Source organism: Camelina sativa, chromosome 18 (assembly GCF_000633955.1).
Source record: "Camelina sativa cultivar DH55 chromosome 18, Cs, whole genome shotgun sequence".
In the NCBI taxonomy this organism is placed as follows: Eukaryota; Viridiplantae; Streptophyta; class Magnoliopsida; order Brassicales; family Brassicaceae; genus Camelina; species Camelina sativa.
The window spans coordinates 20327282-20342784 of NC_025702.1; the positions used below are offsets into that span (position 1 = coordinate 20327282).

A 15503-nucleotide genomic window follows, 5' to 3' on the forward strand; every position below is an offset into this window, starting at 1 on the left:
TGATTGAATAAAACAAAGAATTGAGATCAATTACATATTGAAGTCCGCTGTTGGTGGAGTAAGCAGCAGCCGCTCCGATCGGGTCCGTCGTCGGTGGAGTAAACAGCAGCCTCTCCGATCGGGTCCGTCATCGGTGGAGTACACAACAGCCGCTTCAATCGAGTCCGTCGCAGGTGGAGTACTCAACAACCGCTCTAATCGAGTTCTTCATTGTCGTAATCACGCCAGCGTAGCTCAGAGTATATTTACTTTTTTTCATCTTGTTTTATGTATTTGTTTTTGGATTAAGATTGTAAAAACAAAAAAAAATTATGTATGAAAAATAAAATTGTAAATTTGTGTTATTTGTGATTTTAGTTCTGTTAATATACCAACTTTCTTAATCCACGCGAAAATTCCTAAAACGTTAAGTAAACAAAACCGGACGAAGTATATAGGTGTAGTTTTTCAATAGTTTTGAGAGGCATCTTCGTATCGATCACGTCAGATTCGAGATCTTTTTAATATATACATGGTGTGGTACCACGAAAAAAAAAATAAATAAATAACTTTATACACTATCGTACACGTATAATTCCCCAATCCCACGGTATATGTACGTTTGAAAATATATATCAAAGTAGGAATGTGAAAATATCACTTTGGAAGAACCAAACACATTTTTTAAGTCAGTAGCCTATTTATATTCCTCATTAATTATAGGGTTAAACGTACAGATCTTTCAACTAAAATTGCGACGAAATAGTATATTATCGGTAGGGGGTCATACACGACTGTCTATTTTAAAGTTGAATCAGAATATAGTTGGTTTTTATTCCACGTTCGAATTCAACTTCAACGTGCAAGTAGATTTAACCTTGTAGGCAAAGTCAATAGGGGTCTTTCGAAGATATCCAAAGTTTTGGAATATTCCTTGTAATATGGAATTTAGATTGACCCCTTTGAATTAGGAGAGGGCAACGTCATATAACACCCTTTTAGCATTTGCATAATCTTTTTTTTTTTTTTTTTTTACATTTCGTATGTTACGAAAGTCAAACTAAAATATATATCTTTTGAGAGAGAGGACGATTAGTCTTTATTAAAATTCAAATGTTGGCCATCTTTAAACCAAACGCATAAATGCTAATCAGCCGCCAAACGCAAGTTCATGCATTTCAATTTAAACATGTTTCTTCTAATATCTTGACTATTATTTATGTGTTTGGGTCAAAGGTAAATCCTAAAACATACAAAATACAAAGTCGTTTTTAATTTTTCTTCCAAGATTGAAATTTTGAAAGAAAAGGCAAAAAAACCGTCTATTAATTGACCGTTGAAGATAAAGATGAGCTTCTTATATATATAGTACACGTGCATGGTTTTATCTATTATGATATGTATGTATATTGTTAGGTTTTGCAACCCAAAAACTCCTCAATTGGGCCAAAGTTATAGCCCAACAATGTCAAAAACAACGACACAATGATAAAGAAAGGCCCAAACAACAACCACGGCCAAACCATATATTTATTTTTAAAAATTCGAGTTCAGATGAAAATATTGAAATTGGAACATGATCAAAATCAGATAAGTCCAAATACATGTGACCGCCCATAAACAGTACAAACAAATAATTAAAAAGGCACCGACGAAAAAGAAACCAAAAAAAAGAAAAAAACAGTTGCAAATTTACCAAATCCACCCCTCATTAACTTTTGAAGTAAAAAATCACCATTTTTAGTGCATTGTTCTTGAGTTTACACATAACTAACCCCAAGGGTTTAATTTTTTAACGAACGCAACAACTAGTAATAATAATAATAAATCAACCAGGTTTTTAAACAAATTACACATCGGGGGAACATTACACAACAAACAAATACATAAATCCCATATGGTTGGCGAAATTACGAAAATGCCCAGTCCATATGATTTTTTATCTAAAATCTCCGGCATCGAGTGATCGACGAGCATCCACGGCGGTACGGATGAACCGGACCTCTGGCTCTGTAGCAGTTATGAGTGTAGTAAGATCTCCCAGATCTGGGAGGACACGGGACTCGATTCGCGGACAATGCACCGTACGATATGTAATACTTCTTTCTCCGCCAGTACAGCGACCGCCGATCTACGCCGTCGTCGTCTTCCTCCTCCGTGACTTCGAAGCTTTCTTCTCCGTTGATGATGTCGAATTCGTCGGCGTGAGGGATCGGCCAGTCGAATCCGTCGGGTAGAAGAACGAGAGATGGGTTATCGGAGAGAGATTCAGATCTCGGGAGTGAAACGAAGGTGAGAAGAGAGAGAATGAGGATGAGATTGAGAGACTGAGCTGCCATGGTTGTTCGAGGAGGGAGACGAAAGCGAGGAGGAAGAAAAATAAGAAGAATAGACTAGTGACAAGTGAAGTCACATGCGAAGAGGTGTTACAGTTGTGAAGACTATGCTTTTTTGAGGGTTCTAATTCAATGCGCCATTTATGGACCTCGAGCTTTGTGCTTTGTCTTTTGTTTTTCTTTTCTTGTAAGTGTGAAGATGAGTCATCTGGTGGGACACGGTGTAGGATAAGAGATATGAGGATGATTGGTTATGAACCGTTTGATTATTAGCTTGAGATTAATGGGCCGGGTTTTCTTATGGTTCCTGTTTTATACTATATGAAACTCCCTTTTGGGCTTTGGTTCCAAAATACTTCCGAAGTTTTAGCGAAAGACCAATCCTTTGACAAGGCCCAGTTCAAACTTCAAAATACTTAAATTGATGATACTTATGAGTTATGAGTAATGTGTGACTAGTTCCTATATGGTTTAGAGATTTTTATTATTAATCTTTTGGACATTATTACTTACCTAACAATAAGAATAAGACGCAATTACATACAAAGATAATGGAATGGATAATTTTTTGGTGCCTTACGTGCCTAAAGGTTCAAACAAATGATAAAAACATACATACATACGATTATAATGAAATGTAGAGAAAAAGTTAAGGACGACTTTTAATGTTCTGGTGTTAGTTATATTATCAAGTACTGTTGTACTTATATTAACACTATGAAGAGTACTAAATTTACTTTTAAAAATTAAGAAAAGTATATGTACGGATATTAGCATATTACAGAAAGCATTTAGACAAAGAAAAAGTCAGTCGGACAACAAAAGAAAAGTACAGAAAAGAGTCAACACGAGCAAGAAGCTGAAACTGAAAAAGCATATATATCGTTAATGCTTTAATTATTTCATTAACAAGGATTACAATGATAATAGTAGTTCCTAATTTACAAACCCGCGCGCTCCAACAACCATGGAGAGTCTTGGCTTTATAAACCATCACTTATCTAAAAAAGATAAACAAAGTTAACAGTCTCTCATAGTTTCTTTAATATGAATTAATTCTTCCCTCTTCAGAATTTTTTTTTTCTTCCTTTTCTCTTGACATTAATATTATTATAATAATAAAATGATAATCATCATCTAAGAATCTGTGCATTACCCACCATCTGATGAGTCCCCATTGCCCCACACCCTTTCATAACCACTCCTCCTCCGCCGCCACCACCACTAGCCGCCGTCATTCCACCGGCACCGATCAAAACTCTTCCTGGTCCTCCTCCTCCGCCGCCACCAACCACTGCATGCTCCTCCAGCGACTGCACCTGTTTCTTTAAAAACTTTACATAATGAATAGCTTCGTCGAGCATCGAAGCTGTATCCATCTTCGTCCCACCGGGAACAAGCCTTTGCAAAATCCGAATCCTCTCGCTTATCCTCTCCCTCCTGTGCCGAGCCGCCACGCTCTGTGGATCTTTCGAGATCCTAACGTTCCTCCTCTTAGGTGGCTTAACCGCCTCGGGATCTATATGTATAGGTTGCATCACGGCGATGCGAAAGATCATCTCTCTCATAGCCGCCATGTTCGCGCTGTTATTATTGTTGTTACTGTTGTTTCTTTTGTCGAGCAAAACGGAAGAGTAGGCTGTGTTGGGAGAGAGAGAAGAAGGGTTAGTAAGTAAACCTGCGGAACCGTACCGGAAACCTGGTTCGTTGGTCAATGAGTGATCAGAGTGGTGATGGCTTGAGTTGAAGAGAAAAGGGTAAGTGTTGTTGTTGTTATGGTCGGGAGAGAAGAAAGATGAATTATTAGGGTTACAGAACTCATGAGGAAGCTTCTCCATCTGATGCATCATCATGTTCATTATGTCAGAATCCATAGAGACAGAGAGAGAGATATGGAGAAGCTGGTAAAATGGGTATGGAGAGAAACTGGTAAAAAGCTTACAAAAACGAGATTTTAGGGTTTTTCTTTTAGGTGATTGATGATTGATGATGAGAGAAAGAGACGGTAATGGCAAAGGTACTAGTTCTGTGCCCAATCAGAACTCAAGCAATACAACAAGAAGTGGAATGATTTATATAGCAACTTGTGGCCCATATATCAATCTTCTTTAACTTATACTACTACATATATACATATATATATATATATTAAAATTTACACATTATTATATAATTGCAAGGAATTTCTTCCCATTTTCAACTCTCACATTTATGGGCATATATCGATATATATTCAATGTTAAAATTTGTCTTCTAGTCTAAGTGCAAAATTCACATGCATTCGGACAAACTTACTTATGCAATACCATATATACAGCATTTTTTTTGTAGATAATTTCGTTAACTATTATATATCGGTTATAACAAAGCCAAATAAAAATATTGAGGTGGATTCTATCCCTCATCTTCTAAACTTGTAATGATAAATTCTAGAAACATTTTAAACAATAAATAATTATCTTGCCATAAAATAGTTGTATGTTTTTACTTTTTAATATATATAACACGAGGCACGAGCTAGTGCTAGCTAGGTCGCAAAGATTTTCGTCGGTTACTAAGAGAAGCTATGGAAAAGCGTGTACATATATGTAGGAAGTTACTATAAGTGGAATAATTGCGTAACATAACTTGCATCCAAAAGTAAAAACAAGTAAAAAAGGCTAAAATAAGTAAGAAAGATGGTTCCATTTATGAGGATCAATATGACCGTCGATTCACGCAGGGATTCTTTGATCTCATTATCAACCGTCCAGATCATTTTTGGTCGTAGACACATGGCTTGCCTCTATTGGTTTTGGATCCACTACTATTGCAAAGAAGGCATAACGCGACAAAACAAGGTGCATGAACCGCTCTCACCAACAACGAGTATTCCATTTTTTCCACCATTATTATTTTATACATTCATAATCAAAGTTCTATTCACCCTTATATTTTCTCTATCAATTTCGTAGGTGAAAAAGATCATATAGTTCTCTTATATTTAGTTGAAGTCGCCGATCCAAAAAAGATGATTACTTACGAAAAAGTTGTAATAGAAATAGAGAGGGTCGTATACTAAATTTTATAATTTGGTAATAAGATTACCCCACATCCACATGAGATATGTCAGAATCCAGGGAGCACTATTTTATTCTGTAAAACTTAATTAACACATTCATACTCATTACGAGAATGGTTAATAGTATATTGATTTGTGCTGTTGTGTATAACAAATGGTGGACATATAGAGATAAGATATAATGGAGGATGATGATTAATCGGATCTCTCAATTGACATCGAGCCTTAGCGTATGGCACGCTTCTCAAAGCAGATCTGAGAGCGACTTAAATCCTTATTTTTTTCTTATATATCCTTTTCTCACTTTCTTTAGTTTCAGAATTTTTAATTTTTATTTTAAAAGACTTTTGTTGCTTACCGCCACTGACTTACCTTCGCCAGAAGGTGCTTATCAGTTTATATGAAAATTGTCAACTTTTTTTTCTTCATTTTTTAACCAAAGAATTTATGATGAAATCGAAAAATAAAGAATCATTTATCTGTTGCATCTGACAGCACAGCCCTATATCATTCCCAACAAAGTGGAGGATTTTTTTTTTCTTCTTTAGCAATTTGCAAATGGCTTTAGACCCAAAAAAGAAGAAGTTATCATATTCATTTATATAAGTTTTATCCCCCGAGCAATCTCCTTGACAGAAGGTGGTATCTCATGAGTTAATAATTATTAATGTTGAAGCCACGGAAGTATCATACTATATATAGTTAGTACGCTCTATCGTTTAAAGTGAATCTGATCGTGATCAGGTAAACGTTTGAATATTTAATTCGCACTCTGTAACTCATTAATAATGATGGAAACCAAATTAAAAATGTAACAAGAAGCAGCATCGATCGATCAGAGCTAGTTAATCTAAACAAATGACAATAAATGATTCTTACCTTAAAAATACACAAAATCCAAAAAGACACCATAAGCTCTTACTGTTCTTTCAAGATCTGTCTCACTTTATTTGTACAAAATCACATTTAAGACTGGTTTTTGTTTTTTTGTTTACTTATATATAACTCTGGTTTTTTTTTTTGGTTGGTTCTTCCCCATAATTAGATAAAAACAGGCAGACAATGCAAGTGCTTCGATCTTGGTTTTACCCTCCTATGTTGACACCAAAACATGCAAAATTCTACGAAACGGTGACGTTTCACTGTCCTCACTCTCCCAATCAAGAAACAGGTTTTAGTCTACTTTTTTCTTTTTTCACTTTTGCCCGACTCACTACAATAATTACTCTCATCTTTTGTGTAACACTGTCTTCGCTTATCGTCACATTTATTAGTAATAATAAGGGTGTCAAATTGCAATATATATAGCTATTGTTATATTGGTATCATGTGTTATCGATTAAAACTTACATTTCAAATTAGAAACACTATGTGATTATAATCGGCTGTTATGTAAGTAGATTATTCAAGAGCTATATATGGTCGAATTTATGGAAATTCAAGAACGATGAGATAAAAAAACACGGGTCCATCTCGATTATTACATATTGGAATTTTTTTACAACTTTGTTTCATAGTCTTATTAATTAGTCTTATTAAGACTTTATTATGACCTTCGGTTTGCTGTTCCCTTTTTCTCTCTCTCTCGAAAGATCTGTGAAGAATCTATGTGACAACACAGTGGGAACAAAGAGGAGTAAAAAAACATTTAAAAAAAAAACTTCAGAAGGACCACAAACATACATACACATACATGTCTAAAGATATGAATATGATTAATTAACCTCTGCATGGTAGTGGCCAAGCTGTCTCTCAATCCATTGTATGTTGATAATTATGATATTGATCGATATTCGATGTGAATGAATGGTTCCAAGTTCGGTAACTGAAACGTAGTAACTACATAATAAAGATCAATACAAACACGAATGTAAAGCATAATGCAGGCGTCAGTGCAATGACACATCGCGCGCATGTTTTGAGATGCAAGGTCTTGTATACAAAGTTTCCAACCAATAAGAAAAAGTTGATGTCGTGCGATTGATTATTACACTTAGTTAGTTGGTAGTTGGAAGTACGATTACCTGAATAAATATAAAGATTAAAGTTAAAAGACATGTATGTATATACCTTTTTAAACGATAGGTAAGAGTTAAACCTTTTTCAAATATGACGATACTAACCACATTTAAATACCAGAAACAAATAGTATAGTTTATTTGTTTATTAGTTTTAAATTTTTTAATAGTGTGTAATGTACCAAAGTTAAGATAGGCTGCCTCCGAAGGCAAGGTAGCGATACAATCGTGTTCGTGTCCCAAGCATCATCTATACTCGTTGTTCCACTAACAACCCACTTTATATTAATAATTAATTAAATCAATCCAATTATCAAAATATATAAAACAATCCAATTATTTTCACACAATCTAGTAAATAAATAATATATTCACTCCATAGAAATTACATTGTTGTTTGGTTATTGAAAAAATTAAAAAATCGTCCCACGTGAGATATCCCACAAAGGTCCCAACATCACCACAGAGAGTCTCTGATCATTACAATATCCTTAAGATTAGATTTATATAGACATTTTCTTATAATATCTTCTTGGGCAAGTGCTCTGTATTGTTCTGACACATTTCTATCATCTTCCTCCCTTTTTATTTGTTATTTTTATTTTCCGTTTGACATATTGAAGAAATAAGATTTTTTTCTTTTCTTGTATTATCTTTTCTTCAATGCCTTTTCCTCCTTTCTCTTCTCTATCTCTCTTTTATTTGGGGATAAATTCTCATGTTCTCTGTGACAGGATAAAGTTCATGCACTATTCTTTGTTATTATTAATCTAATATATAATTTATACCAAATGCATAAGGAATGCAAATCAAATGGGAACAACTAGTATTTGAGAGATTGCCAAATGGATGGTATCATAAAGTTATCGTGTACTAGTAAGATCCGACTACAAAATCAAACCAATTAAGTAACCATATGTTTGTTTTTAATGCCTTCAGATGAAAACAAAAGTCAAAATCTAGATCTTAGAAGGTTGACACGTCCTAAAACGAAAACGTAGATGTACTAATTTTAGTATGAAAAGAAAAAAAAAGCTGAAAAAAAAAGAAGTAAAATTCGAGAAAGAATGGGGACAACCAAATAGGTGGGTTGATAAAGATTTTGATTTTATTGGATATAAAATAGTAAGCTTTTAAAATTGTTGGGAATGCAGATCCCAATTTTATTTATCTTCGTTTCCTATATTATTTATCTTAGTCCTCTTTGGCTCTTTCTATTATTTTTGGTTTTTTGTTGATTTTTGGTATTTTTTGGTGCATACTTTGACTACTCGCACCTACGTCTCTTGTGCTATGTTAAATGTACTCATTTATAATTTCCCGGTGCACCTCACACACACGACATATGGAAAACAAAAATATGATATAAGATAATGTTTTCATTTTGATGATATAGATATTAGAATAATTTCTCCTTTCGTATTCAGATTTGATAAGGATCATGTACAACACAACTAATTACGCATCCATTTACTCTCTTTTCTTCTTATGCATCCATATACTGATCATATACGTATATGTATATTTTGTTTTGGTTATTGGTTAGCAGACAAAAATATCAATGATTCAACAGATCTAGGGCTTTGCCAACTTAAGACTAACGTATGTTTTACACAAAAGTATCAGAAACATAAATTTACATAATTCTATATCTTTGCTTAAATATTTTCATCAATGTTGTAACGTTGTTGTTCTATTTCATGATTTTGTAAAATTTACAAAAATTTATAACATTTAATATTTTGTTAGCATTTCATTACCACACTTTGTGTAGAGAGAGCCTTGATTCTTTTCTTTGGAAAATGCTATTCATTATTTCCTGTCTTTTACAAAAGATTACTGTTTCTGAAAATGAGGAAGATACACAAGTCACAAATGCATTTGACAATTTGGTGTTGAAGACACTGATAAATGGGCCACATATCTTATTATATTCACAGCCCATATGTAGGCACACCACGTTTATAAGAAACCCTGAAAAAGTAAAGCCGGGTCGCGTTTTCTACATATGGTTACCGTTAATGATTTTTTTTTTCATAAGGAGAGAGTTCGTTGGGAAAGTTTCCTTTTTTCATATAATTACGATCATTTAACCCACGTGTAACGTTCATATATTCCAAAACCAAATCTATGGATCACCTTTTTATAAAAACAAAATCCAAATCTCGTTTTCCCATAACTCCAAGCCTCCAAGTATTCCAAATCTACGATACGGTCCATTCTAATCCTCGCATATATTTATAAAATTGTACGTGCATAATTAATTGCATTCACATTACAATATGATCAACAACAACAACGGCGATGACGAAGAAGAGTTTGCGAGAGGATATCTGATTCTCCGACCGGAAGAGCTCCGACCATGGGAACTTTTCCGTCTGTTATTCTCCTGCAATATTGAAAAGCCAAGATTAGTAGATAGCTCAGAAACCAAAGAACCAAGTTTCCGACGTCGATGGCTTATCTTCGTATCTCTCGTCCTTCTCAAGCTTCTCCGATTCTTCTCCGAGGTGTTAGCACTCCTTGGCTCCGCCTTAGAATTCTCTTTAAACTTCCTCTCCGCTAACTCTTTCTCCGGTTTCTTCCTCCGAGGTCTTGATGCTTTCCATCACTTGTTCATTCTATCTATTATATAATCATACAATTATGCTAATTTTTTGGATACATGCAGGACAAGTGGTGTTGCCGAAACCGACATCGGAGAATTATCAGTCTTTTATCGGACATTTAGACACGAGAATAAGCTTAGACAAGACGATGAATCGCGAAGATGGAGATAGATACTACGCTGCATTGTCCATTATGGCTTCAAAAATTGCCTATGAAAACTCAGCCCGTATTAAATATGTCGTCGAGAATCATTGGAATATGACTTATTTAGGTCTCGTTGACTATTGGAACGGTATATATGCATTGTGTTACACTTACATAAATCTTATTCAGTTTAATCAAGTTTATAATGATTTTATTTTAATAAATACAGAGTACCAAGAAAAGGAAACAACACAAGCCCTTATAATGTCTACTGATAAAACAGCAACACCATCCAACGGTCAAGAAACGACGGTGGTGGTTGCATTTAGAGGCACAGAACCGTTTAACTCCGAAGATTGGTGTTCAGATTTCGACATTACATGGTATGAGCTCCCAAACATTGGGAGGATCCATGGTGGTTTCATGAAAGCTTTAGGACTTCAAAACAATTGCAGTTGGCCAAAGGAACCTCTCTCAAACCCTAATCGATTATCCCCTTTGGCTTACTACTCAATCAGAGACTCTTTGAAAACTCTGATGGCTCAAAACGAAAACACTAAGTTCGTTCTGACCGGTCATAGCTTAGGAGGAGCGCTCGCGATCTTGTTCACGGCCGTGCTTGTGATTCACGATGAGACCCAGTTGTTGGAGAGGATACAAGGAGTTTATACTTTTGGACAACCTAGGGTTGGAGATTCCAAGTTTGGTGAATTTATGGAGAAGAAATTAGAAGAATACGATGTTAAGTATTATAGATTTGTTTATCATAACGACATTGTTCCAAGATTGCCGTACGATGATAAGGATTTGATGTTCAAACACTTTGGCACTTGCATCTACTACGACCGACACTATCAAGCAAATGTACGTATATATCGCTATTTTCATTATTATTTACAAAAAAATTATACAAGAACTATTTAATTTATTTTAATCTGTGACTTACATTGATATAGGTTTTGAGAGAGGAACCGGACGAAAACTTTTTCTCGTTGCGGTGGATTACAAAAATGATGCACGGTGCTATATTGGAGCTTATAAGAAGCTTCACTATTGTGACTGAGAAGGGACCAGAGTTTAGGGAAGGATGGTTGTTGAAGAGTGGTAGGGTTTTGGGGATTATGGTCCCTGGGGTTTCAAACCATACACCTCAAGATTATGTGAATGCCACTATATTAACCCCTCCTTGTGTTTTCCAAATTCATAGAGATGTATCCATTACATAAAAAGGCTTGTGTAAGTTAGTGTGTATATTGACCTACGTTGGGCTTTTTAATGTTACAAACCAGATGACAAATAATATTATTCCGTTAGCAATTAAGCCCATCTTAATGGGCTTGGTTTATTTTAACCGAACCGTTAGTTCTGGTCCATTGATATTTTGGCTTATTAAAAATAAAAAAAGGCATGTGAATTTAGTACTTTGTCAAATAAAATGGTAAGCCATTGAAGTAGAAGCTGAAGTAGAAGCTGCAGCATTAAGATCAGCGGTTTTTGACAGGTTGGGGTACAGTGTGATGTTTTGTGGAGATTCATCCAATCTATACCAACAGCTTTCTCAATCTAATAACCAGCAGCAGAGCTCATGACAAAGACATTTTCCTATTGCTACTTACTTGCAAGATTTTGGAAATCTCAGTAGATCCTTTATTAATATTTTTTTTGTTCATATACTTCGTAATGTCAATTTAGCTACTGATAGGTTAGCTAAGAATGGAAAAAGAATTAAGTCATGTTATATAATAACTTGGACTGATGTTAAGTACTAATAAAATTTATGTTGCCGAGAAAAAAAAATGGTGAGCCGTGAGCCATTGTGATGAATTGAAAAAACAAAATTGTATATTTTTTCGTCGACATAGTATAATTATATTTTTGACGACAACAAAAAAAAAAGTATAGTTATATTTAAGATAAAAACTGAGACACGTCAAAAGAAAAAAATTCAATATGAAATTAGTGGCTTAAAATGGGGATAAGAAAATAAAAATTGACAAAAAATGATTTGATTTATCCATTCACAATCCTGAAAAGAATCCACCGCAAGCTCTTATCACGTCACATTCAAATACCAAATATATTTACCAAACTTTTTTTTTTTCTTGGGACAAATACCAAACTTTTTAAAATAAAATAATAATTATTTTTTTTTATGAAAATGAAATACTAATGGCGGAGAGTAAAGACATGTCAACATCGGAACCGATATTTGTAGGCATTGAGAGATGAAGTGTGTTGCTGTCCTCGTGACACCTGTCTTCTCCTTCTCCATCATTCTTCTTCTTCTTCCTCAAACCACTTCTTCTTCTCTCTTGTTTGAGTTAAGAGGCCAGATAAAGTCTTGATTTTGATATCAAGAACTCAATCGGTGAAAAAAATTGCGAGATGGGTTCAACTCCGTTTTGCTATTCAATCAATCCAACTCCATCAAAGCTTGATTTCACGAGGACACATGTGTTTAGTCCCGTTTCTAAACAGTTTTACTTAGATTTATCATCCTTCACCGGGAAATCAGGAGTAGGAGCAGGAGGGTTTAGGAGCCTTCGAGCTTTGGTCGGAGTAAAGGCGGCGACGGCGTTGGTTGAGGAGGAACAGAAGCGAGAGTCAGTGACGGATAAGACGAAGAAGAAATCGAGGGTTTTAGTTGCTGGAGGTGGAATCGGAGGTTTGGTGTTTGCTTTAGCTGCGAAGAAGAAAGGGTTCGATGTGTTGGTGTTTGAGAAAGATTTGAGTGCTATTAGAGGAGAAGGACAATACAGAGGTCCGATTCAAATACAGAGCAACGCTTTGGCTGCTTTGGAAGCTATTGATACTGATGTTGCTGAACAAGTTATGGTAGCTGGTTGTATTACGGGTGATCGCATTAACGGTCTCGTCGATGGTATCTCTGGTACTTGGTGAGTCTCCTCACCAACTCTACTCTGCTACTAAATTTGATGTGTTGCTGCTTGAAGAGTTGACAAGTTGTTATATTATATTTTTGTCTAGTTGCTTAGGACTCGTGAAGTAACTCTTTTGATTTCATTATTAGGTATGTAAAGTTTGATACTTTCACTCCTGCGGCCTCAAGGGGACTTCCTGTGACTAGAGTTATTAGCAGAATGACTCTGCAGCAGATCTTAGCACGTGCTGTTGGTGAAGAATTGATTAGAAACGAGAGTAATGTTGTTGATTTTGAAGATTCTGGTGATAAGGTGATCATTGCTTTTTAACTTTAAAGAGAGACTATTGACTTGAGGAAATTTTAAAATGTAGCTGTATTGGTTTGTTGGTTTAGGTCACTGTGGTGCTCGAGAATGGTGAACGCTATGAAGGTGATCTGCTTGTGGGTGCAGATGGCATTTGGTCTAAAGTAGGGTTTTAACTGTATATAGAGTATATAAACAAATAGCTTTAGTTGTTGAGTATAGAACTGAAAGATTATGCCTTTTGTGTTTTTGTTTGTAGGTGAGAAATAATCTGTTTGGTCGAAGTGAAGCTAGTTATTCAGGCTACACTTGTTACACGGGGATTGCTGATTTTATACCGGCTGATATCGAATCTGTTGGGTATGTTGTAGCCAGACTAAAGTTCATGCATCTCTTCACTGATTATGAATCCTTTTTTATCTGATATTGGGAATGTTTCATTCTCTCTTAAAGCTACCGGGTCTTCTTGGGAAACAAACAGTACTTTGTTTCTTCGGATGTTGGTGGTGGGAAAATGCAATGGTATGCATTTCACGAGGAACCAGCTGGTGGGGCAGATGCTCCAAATGGTAAATATCTGAATTGTTTCTATGGATTTTGCATTTAAGTTATCAGTTTTACATAAGCTTCTTTTCTATTTGATGTATTCAGGTATGAAGAAGAGATTGTTTGAAATATTTGATGGTTGGTGCGACAATGTACTCGACTTGTTGCATGCAACAGAGGAGGATGCAATTCTCAGAAGAGATATCTATGATAGAAATCCTAGTTTTACTTGGGGTAAAGGGCGTGTTACGCTACTCGGTGATTCTATCCATGCGATGCAGCCAAATATGGGTCAAGGTGGATGCATGGCCATTGAGGATAGTTTTCAACTAGCATTGGAGCTTGACGAAGCATGGAAGCAGAGTGTTAAAACTAAGACACCTGTGGATGTTGTTTCCTCTTTGAAAAGGTAAAACTAAAACACACACAATCTTGTTTAGTTTGGGATTCTGGTGAATACTGAATATGCTCTTGGCGCTGGCTTAAGATATGAGGAATCTAGAAGGCTCAGAGTCGCTCTTATACATGGGATGGCGAGGATGGCTGCAATTATGGCTTCCACTTACAAAGCATACTTAGGTGTTGGGCTTGGTCCTCTCTCTGTGAGTAGTACATTGATAGTTCTCACTGATAGCTACACAAAGCAATCACTCTTTTTTTGTTCATTTTAACTCAATTCCAAATCTCTTTTGTTTTGCAGTTCTTGACCAAATTTAGAGTACCACATCCCGGAAGAGTTGGTGGGAGATTCTTCATTGATATTGCTATGCCAATGATGCTTAACTGGGTCCTTGGAGGCAACAGGTTATGTCTTTCTCTGTATTCCACTAGATAAGACCTTGAAATGTTTAGATTTGAGTAACAGATCGTAAAGCCAACTCCTATACACGCTTTTGCAGTGAAAAACTAGAAGGAAGGTCACCTAGTTGCAGACTCACTGACAAAGTATGTTTGTTTCTTCTTCTGTTTCACTCAAATCAAGATTCATTAAATGACTAATATGAAAGTGTTAAATGTTGGTCTGAAGGCCGATGACAGGCTTCGAGAATGGTTTGAAGATGATGATGCTCTTGAACGTACTATAAAGGGAGAGTATGTATTCACAAATCCCTCAAAAGTTACTTCATTATATCTCTCTTGAACAGTGTTGGCTCTCTACACTGCTTTGGTCTCCTGAGTCTTAAACTCTTTGCAGATGGTATCTGATTCCACACGGCGATGAGTGTTGCATTTCGGAAACGTTATGTCTAACCAAAGATGAGGATCAACCTTGCATCATCGGGTATCAAACAACTTACATATTTCAGATGTCTAGCTCAAGTTTATAATGTGATACATGATCGCTCAGAGTGTAGAGTTTGAAACGTTGAAAGCTCTTTGTGATTGCAGAAGCAAACCAGATCAAGATTTACCTGGAAAGCACATTGTGATCCCTTCGTCTCAGGTATTAACAAAATCTGTATCTGAGGAGTGGGAGTTGAGATGCTGCTTCAGATTAGTCAAAGAACATAATTTTGTTGTTATTGTCAAATCATTGACTTAGGTTTCGAAAATGCATGCGCGTGTGATTTACAAAGATGGAGCTTTCTTCTTGATGGATCTTCGAAGCGAACACGGAACC

General features: G+C 35.6%; 4 protein-coding genes across 5 annotated transcripts in view; 2 read left to right on the plus strand and 2 right to left on the minus strand.

Annotated features, from left to right (window-relative positions):
• The window catches only part of LOC104762860 (transcription factor HEC1), a 5519-nt gene extending 1120 nt beyond the window's left edge, over positions 1–4399 (minus strand). The window contains exon 1 of one of the 2 annotated variants that reach the window (XM_010486257.1): positions 3846–4399. In XM_010486257.1, the coding sequence (XP_010484559.1) occupies positions 3846–4189 (344 nt within the window). In that variant the 5' untranslated portion in view covers positions 4190–4399. Of the gene's footprint in view, positions 1–3175 lie in introns of those variants that run through there. The other variant, XM_010486256.1, reaches the window with a different exon arrangement.
• Positions 1671–2494, minus strand: LOC104762861 (protein RALF-like 34). The gene has a single exon (XM_010486258.2). It carries the CDS (start codon positions 2316–2318, stop codon positions 1923–1925), a length of 396 nt encoding a protein of 131 aa, XP_010484560.1. The 5' UTR covers positions 2319–2494; the 3' UTR covers positions 1671–1922.
• Positions 9677–11379, plus strand: LOC104763682. Its single transcript, XM_010487026.2, has 4 exons — positions 9677–9986; positions 10066–10296; positions 10378–11012; positions 11105–11379. Exons 1-4 carry the CDS (start codon positions 9677–9679, stop codon positions 11372–11374), a joined length of 1446 nt encoding a protein of 481 aa, XP_010485328.1. The 3' UTR covers positions 11375–11379.
• On the plus strand, positions 12418–15503 carry LOC104762863 (zeaxanthin epoxidase, chloroplastic; the record flags this gene model as incomplete). The annotated part of the gene is given in 13 exon segments (XM_010486259.2): positions 12418–13045; positions 13180–13342; positions 13426–13500; positions 13596–13696; positions 13790–13905; positions 13988–14291; positions 14370–14484; positions 14583–14686; positions 14782–14827; positions 14910–14974; positions 15078–15164; positions 15272–15326; positions 15426–15503. Coding segments are annotated over 13 exon segments (1821 nt in total), but the record flags the coding sequence as incomplete, so codon positions are not given.

Excerpts from the sequence above, each read along its gene's own strand:
- LOC104763682 (XM_010487026.2), top strand. The coding sequence starts at position 9,677 with ATGATCAACAACAACAACGGCGATGACGAAGAAGAGTTTGCGAGAGGA. Across the intron at positions 10,297-10,377 it reads TCTCGTTGACTATTGGAACG|AGTACCAAGAAAAGGAAACA; the intron begins GTATATATGCAT and ends TAATAAATACAG. Across the intron at positions 11,013-11,104 it reads ACCGACACTATCAAGCAAAT|GTTTTGAGAGAGGAACCGGA; the intron begins GTACGTATATAT and ends ACATTGATATAG.
- LOC104762861 (XM_010486258.2), bottom strand. The coding sequence starts at position 2,318 with ATGGCAGCTCAGTCTCTCAATCTCATCCTCATTCTCTCTCTTCTCACC.